The sequence below is a fragment of the Cydia pomonella genome, chromosome 14 (assembly GCF_033807575.1).
Source record: "Cydia pomonella isolate Wapato2018A chromosome 14, ilCydPomo1, whole genome shotgun sequence".
In the NCBI taxonomy this organism is placed as follows: Eukaryota; Metazoa; Arthropoda; class Insecta; order Lepidoptera; family Tortricidae; genus Cydia; species Cydia pomonella.
This window is the reverse complement of record NC_084716.1, coordinates 16,102,939-16,110,325: the sequence shown is the minus strand read 5'-3', so window position 1 is coordinate 16,110,325 and position 7,387 is coordinate 16,102,939. Positions and strand designations below refer to the sequence as shown.

Sequence of the window (7,387 nt, the reverse complement as noted above, 5' to 3'; positions counted from 1 at the left end):
ATTCACCTTTGCCTTTGATCATGAGAAAGTTTTTTAAATAGTTTAGTGTCGGCCAAGCTAACTGCATTTGCATTAACAAAGTGACGATTTCTATAAAAAAAAAAAAAATTTTTTGTTGATCTTATAAATTCTCTTACAATCTATTTACAATACTCAACATAATACTACACATTAAAAATTACAAAATCCATCCTAAACCGATTTACATGAACATACATTGCTAACGGAAACATAATCTAAACGATTAACAATGTCAAATAAATGAATAAATCAAAATGGGTCAAAAATACTTACTCCTAACCTAAATAATGATAGCTACACTAGAAAGTACAATAACCCACGCACGACCCCCTCGATGGAAAAGTACCCGTAACGCTCGCTGCATTGCCACCTTGAACAGCGATGGACAACTTTTGCACCAGGAAGGTCCCAGAGCGAGGATCCAAACCTCTCTCCTTATATTCATGAAGGACCAGTTACGTCAACCGGACGCTTCGCGATTTCCACAAAAAACTTGTGCGCGCTGGGGCCTCATGGACTTAGAGTTTAAACGCCAATGTACAAAATGGTACTCTCTACCGATGCTCTTATATTTATCGCGTTTCAAAATTGAGGCGCTTTTACATTAGTCTGTTGAAGGTGGGACGGTGGTGCCAGTGTGTCTACGCAGGTAGTATCCCACACTAACATCCGTCCCAAGCTCCAAGGAACCATGCACCCCATCAGGCCTTGGGATTGTATTATTACAATATGAATATGCCTTCAAATAATTTGTTAGCGGTAAATTCATATTAACTTATACATAGGTAGTTAACATAAATTTATCGAGATTTATAATAAACCAAAAGAAGCACGATTCTCCTTAGAAACTGTAATTTAAATAGAAGAGTTACTTTTCTGGTAAATTGCCTGACTTGCGAACTATTTCTTGGGTAAACAGTCGGGTCTATTAAACATTTTCATAACTTTGCTCTCACAATTTAAATTTAAATTTCCTTTTACAGGAATATTTTCGAGTAGATTTAGAAATGTGAGGGTTGAATCTTTCGTGTTTTATTAACGTGCACTGGCTACTGTAGATCTTTTGTATCTAAGGTGTAAAAAAAAATGGTTCATATGTAAAAATATCAAACATTGAACATTTTTGGCAATTACAGACAAAGTTTTTTTACATTTCAAATATTGTTAACTATGTGCTGATATTCCATGAAACGGAAAACGATAATCTGTCCCGACTCTTCCCGATATCGGGCCTGTTATCGGGAAGTGTGGATGTAATTGGCGCTTATCTCAAGAAGATCTAACCAAAAAAAGACTTTTCTGTGAGCTTGTTTCTAATCAGTAATCACATTCATTTGTCATAATTTAGATACTCGTATGCGAATCACCGATACCTATCTCTTTCTGCAAATAAAACAACACGCAAACATACAATTTTAAACTCAAATCCAGCACAACAAAGCTCAAAATATAATGTGAATCATCCCATCCTAAACACGTTTCAGTTTTAAGAAAGCAATGCAAATCAAATTTACGGAACCTTTAGACTTTATTAAAACTTACTAAGGTTGAAAATAGCATGGCGAATATTACCTTCACGCGTTATAGTTTTAATGGGTAAATGTATGCGAGTCAAAATTTACGGTTTCTCTCGGTACCGAGGTACCGATTAGAAATGTAGATTACCGCACTAGAGTTGTATTGTGTTAAGCCAAAAAGCAGTATGTCTAATAAGGGTGACTTTAGACTGTCTCTTAAAAGACTTAAGGCGGAGATAGACATGCAGTGAGTGGGTTCAGCCAGCAAAGTTTTTAGGGTTCCGTACCCAAAGGGTAAAACGGGACCCTATTACTAAGACTCTGCTGTCAATCCGTCTGTTCGTCTGTCACTAGGCTGTATCTCATGAACCGTAATAGCTGTTGCCGCTATAACAAATACTAAAAAGTACGGAACCCTCGTTAGGCGAGTCCGACTCGCATTTATCCGGGTTTTTGAAAAATCGTAGCGATATTATAGATCATAATCGTGCCTAATTGCAGCATTCTAGCACTAACACGGCGGACGTGGCGAAACTGTAAGGGTTCCTATTTGACTACGGAACCCTAGAAAGTCGGAAAGCGGACCCTGCGCTCTGAATCTGAGGCTGTGGACACAACCGGGATAAACACTTAGATTTTTTTATACTACGTCGGTGGCAAACAAGCATACGGCCCGCCTGATGGTAAGCAGTCTCCGTAGCCTATGTACGCCTGCAACCCTAGCGGAGTTACATGCGCGTTGCCGACCCTAATTCTCCGCACCCTCGTTGAGCTCTGGCAACCTTACAGCAACAGGGACTGCTTACTGGAAAACAACACTATGAGTAGGGTCTAGTGTTATTTGGCTGCGGTTTTCTGTATGGTGGAGGTACTTCCCCAGCTGGGTTATGCTCTCGATCCGGAATGATATCCGCTGTACTGTGCCTTACCACACAAAGCAAGAGGACATTCACAATGCCCATACGTCTCTTAGATATAACTTACTCTTAAAGTTGTTCTTAGCTAGTAATTTAAATCTTAAGACTTTCCTTGTGTGTTTCCGGCCCGCTAATATGGAGATCCGACATTTTGGCTCAACGCGGCATGCTAACAAAAAGTTCGCTAAGGAAGGCCCGCTTAGCATAGCAATTAACCGTGCGATATGGGGGACAGATGGAGATTAGGTTTTGCATGCAGCTGGTTCTTAACTTCTTAGCTATAAGCTTATAGATGTATAGATGTATAATACGACCGGTTTGGCCTAGTGGGTAGTGACCCTGCCTACGAAGCTGATGGTCCTGGGTTCAAATCCTGGTAAGGGCATGTATTTGTGCGATGAGCATGGATATTTGTTCCTGAGTCATGGGTGTATTCTATGTATTTAAGTATTTATAGATATTTATATATTATATATATCGTTGTCTAAGTACCCTCAACACAAGCCTTATTGAGCTTACTCTGAGACTTAGTCAATTTCTTCGGACAACCTCAAGGGCCTATTTTAAATAGTAATCCTCTGTAATTATCCATTATGTATATTGTTATTATAAATAAATTATTACTGAGTATATAAATTGTTGATAAGATTATGATTGTAAAACAGTGCGTGATTACAAAGTATTGAAGGTAAATTGGTTTGTTTACAAATTGGACTCCACTTTATGTGAAACTTCTATTCGCTCTAATTTCTTTGTATTACGAAAACTTAATACAAGACATATGCAGATATACTCGTACGAGTATGTTACTTGAATGCCCATGTCAACTGCAAAGAGCATATAATCACTACGTTTTAGTCCACACATAGAAAAAAAAAAAAAACTTTAATTGTATGGCTGCGGTATGGAGTGTGGATTTAAAAGGAGTGAAATCTTTTATGGCAGAACTGTTGCAAAGTGTCCAGTTGTCAGCTATAGATAATAGTTCCAAATCTCTCCAGAGTAGAGTAGCTAAGAACTTAGGCGTTACTGACGGAGTGAAGTGCGAAGTGTCTATGATTTGACTTATTTTCAAGTATTCTAGGTATTGTAGTGCCACCTATTTAAGGTTTTTTGATGACACTTTTTGGTACATGGAGATTTCATTCCTTACCTTCACCTTCTATAGGCTGGGGGTGCGGCTAGGTGACTTAAAAAAACACATGTATCATTCTCAAATTATATGGCTGCGGTCAGACTCAACTCTGTTAAACTTTTCATACTTTTAGTTTGGTTCGACGGAGTTTAGACGCAGGCAAAAATCTGGAGAATGTCCCACTTATTTTACTGCAAGGATCCATACGCTTGGAGATCGTTACAAAATTACAAATTTATGTCATTTCCACATTCCCACAACAACAGATTTAGAATCACTTTTGTATGTTTGGACTTCCGGTTCGAGCACTTTGATGCCTCGTGATTAATACCTTTGTTTTTTGCTCATTAATATTATTTAAAGTGTAATATCGATAGCTTATTATACCGCAAAGTAATGTGGTAGTGTGCAGTGAAAGGAGAATTAATCTTGAAACGCGTTTAACCACCATGTTGGAGTCAACGGCCGATAGTCTAGTCCACGGTCTACTTGTAAAGTCCAGCTATCGTCTTACAAGACCTATTAAAATCACCGTACACCGTCTTGTACAAACCACACGTATTTAAAGTTCCTAATTCCTTGATACTGGCAAAATAGTTCCACTGGACTGAAGCCATAATTTTAAATAAAATAGAATAATCATTTATTGCAGAATTAAATTTCCATATCATATTAGTAACTTATGAATATACTAAACCTATGTTAATAACCATGTTATAATCTACTTATATGTTATATACATAAACTATTTAAGCATGTAGGCTACTCCAGTACTGCCAGAAAGCGCCATCTACCCTGTCCGCGACTGTGGCAAGGAGACTGTTGGCGCTGCCGCGCAAAAAAATGAATGAATTTTAAAATAATGAATGAATTGTATGTTCAAATGCCGCTCCAGTTTTTGCAAATCGACCGCCTTACTTTACATGAAACACAGAACACCAAAACATGTGTAAACCTATAAATTAAACTCCAAAACAAGGCAGGGCGTGTCGCCAGCCATAAACAAATCGACAATGCACAAGTTAAATTAACACGGAGCCCGATTCTGATATAAAAAAAAAATGTTATGGTTTTGAGTTCAAAATCTGTTTGTTTTGATACGATCTTGAAGATCACACACATGATTGATGCATGTGAAATGACATGAAACTCGTGCGTGAGATGAAAGATACATTGATTGAGTGAGATGTGTATAATCTAAGACAATTCGTGCTTCGAATTTAACAGGTAAACGAGATGGCGCCGTATAACGATACGTATTGCAGTAACTCACACTGAAAAACTGACTGTTAAAAGTTGACGTCTGACAATTTAGTGACCGCAAAACATACAGCGCCATCTGTTTTGGATGTCAAAATAAAGAGGACGTTTTTTCTTTGACTTTTCCATTCTATTACTATCAATTCCCCTTGGTGAGGTGCACGTCAATTACCGAGACGATCAAGGTCGTTTTAAAACCAGCTAAAATCATAACAAATGTTTAGGTAAATTACGTGTCAATGGGTACACTGAAAATAAGCTTCGTAACTCTACTCATGTGCTGCGAAACATCCTTTTATTAAAGTCTAATGCAAAAGAAATTATCTTTATCTTTCCTGGAACTACCCGTAGCACTGTAACTTCTAATTTACCTAGATTGAAGCCTATTTTAATGTTGTTGTGTATGTGTATTTCGAATAAAAGCATCATTCATTAATTTATTTATTTAAAATTGACTCTAAGGTATCAAAACATGATGAAAATCATAGAGTCAGAACAAGCTAATTGTTGGCAGCGATTTTCATAGCCCAGCCTGTGCAAGTTTTAATTAAACATCATAATTTCATAAAAGTTTGACGTTTAAAATAATACTATCAAAATTGCTGCCAACTTATCTTCGTTTGACTCTATCAAATTGTTAAAATAGAATCGGCCACCAGGACGCCATTTTATCATACGTTTTAATCGGTTAAAATAATTTAACTTTTAATCCGCCGCCGATTGGGAAAGTAATCCGCGGGTTTAACTTTATTGTGGGGTTATGAGGGTAGTTTTTGATAGAATGAGTAGGTATTTTGGATTATAATTGGTATTTGGATGACAGGTAGGATAGTTTGGTGGTATAGATAATGTCATTCACGAAGACATGTGCCTTGACTCGTAATATCATGTTATTAAAGGTTACATTTGACAAATCTGCGCGTTATCGTGGATGACACGAACTATAAAGAGCTACATTATACCTCTCACGTCGAATGATGGTACCAATGACATTTCATTTTAATATGGCGTAGCTGTCTCGTACAATTTTTGTAGATTTTTTTTGGAAGCTTAGCAAATTAATTTATTTAGAAATATACATTTTAAGGGGCAAGTATACCACGTGATCGTACATACAAAAAGAGAAAACGTTTTTACACTTCTACATAATTTCATTTCTCCATGATTTTTTTGTATGAAAAACTAGGTTGATACGTTTTCCTTTTTTTTATGTGCAAAACAATTTTTAAAAAAATCTCAAAAAAGCAAAAGCTATTAATGTAGAATATTATGCTGAAGCGATCGATTTCAAAATCAAAGTGATTTGTTAAGATTTAGTTAGTGGAAAAAGTTTTCTCCTAAAATAGAATTACATAGAAAAATTACCGTTATTGCGTCAGGTTCGAAAAGCTATTCTTCCCTCTTAAGTAATAAAAAACGGTAAAAACATATTTTTCATTATTTCTTAAGAGACTTGAAGGAACTGTCATGGGGACTATCACTCGACGCGAGAGGTTATAATTAGGTAGTTATTTGCCGAAGGACAAGTTGGTACGATGCGATGTCGTCGCTTTCAGAAAGGTACATAGTAGTCGATACGTGAAAGCATGTTATACATATCATTAAGTTACATTTCTCATTATGTCACATTTTGATTTACCTAAGTGATTCAAGCTTCATCTGATTAATATTTATTATTTCGGGAAAGAGCAATAAATAAAATAGCAGTACAAAACTTAATGCATAAAAATGCGAGTGAGAGATTTTTGTCCAGATTTTGACAAAGTGGTTATCATTTAGTCACTCTTTCGAAAAATATGCTTTAATAACATGCAACGGAAACTTGTAGAAACATTATTTTTATTTCAGGTTCATTACAAATTTAGTTCTATTGTATTAATGTTACCCCAGGAATTGCACAAGGAGTACTAAAGATAGTTGGACCCTTATTTACTCATTCTAGAGACGTCGAAAGTTGCTTCAAATATCGAAATTGTTTAGTTCTTCTGATAATCTAAGAATTTAAATTAACATCACATAAAAGTGACTTAAACCGATCCAAGTAATGTTTTATGTCCTTTTTAGTTTTTTATTCCTCCAAACCGTGGTCCCGGTGATTCCACTGATTCCCCGTTCAGAGAAGCTACCCAACACCGTTCAGCGTACCTTGGGAGCCACCATTGTCTAAACATGTCATAACTTGTCCTTCCCTTCAACCGCAGTTCTGCGAACTTCTTACACAGAACACAAGCATCTAGGGGAGTAGAAGCTCGGACTTGGTATTGATTTCTCCATTTAAAGAATTCGTAGTATTGCTCTCTGTTTTTGATGCTCTCGTACATTTTTTTGGCTGTTTCTCGGGTGCCCAGTTTTATTGCGTCGATGTAGGACAGGGGCGGTAGGTAACTGTAAAATAAAAGTGAATGAAATACGTCAAATGCTTTTAAGGAAATTAAGAATTAGCAGTGTTTAAACATTTTCGAAACTCGCTTATTTCATAGTCACTCGGCCTTTAACACAGTCGCCTTTTATAAATACTATATTTGCAAATCAAACGC

General features: G+C 36.6%; 1 protein-coding gene across 1 annotated transcript in view; it reads right to left on the bottom strand.

The window, feature by feature from the left end:
- Window positions 1–3,342: 3,342 nt before the first annotated feature.
- Window positions 3,343–7,387, bottom strand: part of LOC133525067 (alpha-(1,3)-fucosyltransferase C-like) — a 36,919-nt gene continuing 32,874 nt past the window's right edge. Inside the window, exon 4 of the mRNA XM_061861293.1 lies at window positions 3,343–7,235. Within this exon, the coding sequence (XP_061717277.1) occupies window positions 6,911–7,235 (325 nt within the window). The 3' untranslated portion in view covers window positions 3,343–6,910. The remainder of the gene's footprint in view (window positions 7,236–7,387) is intronic.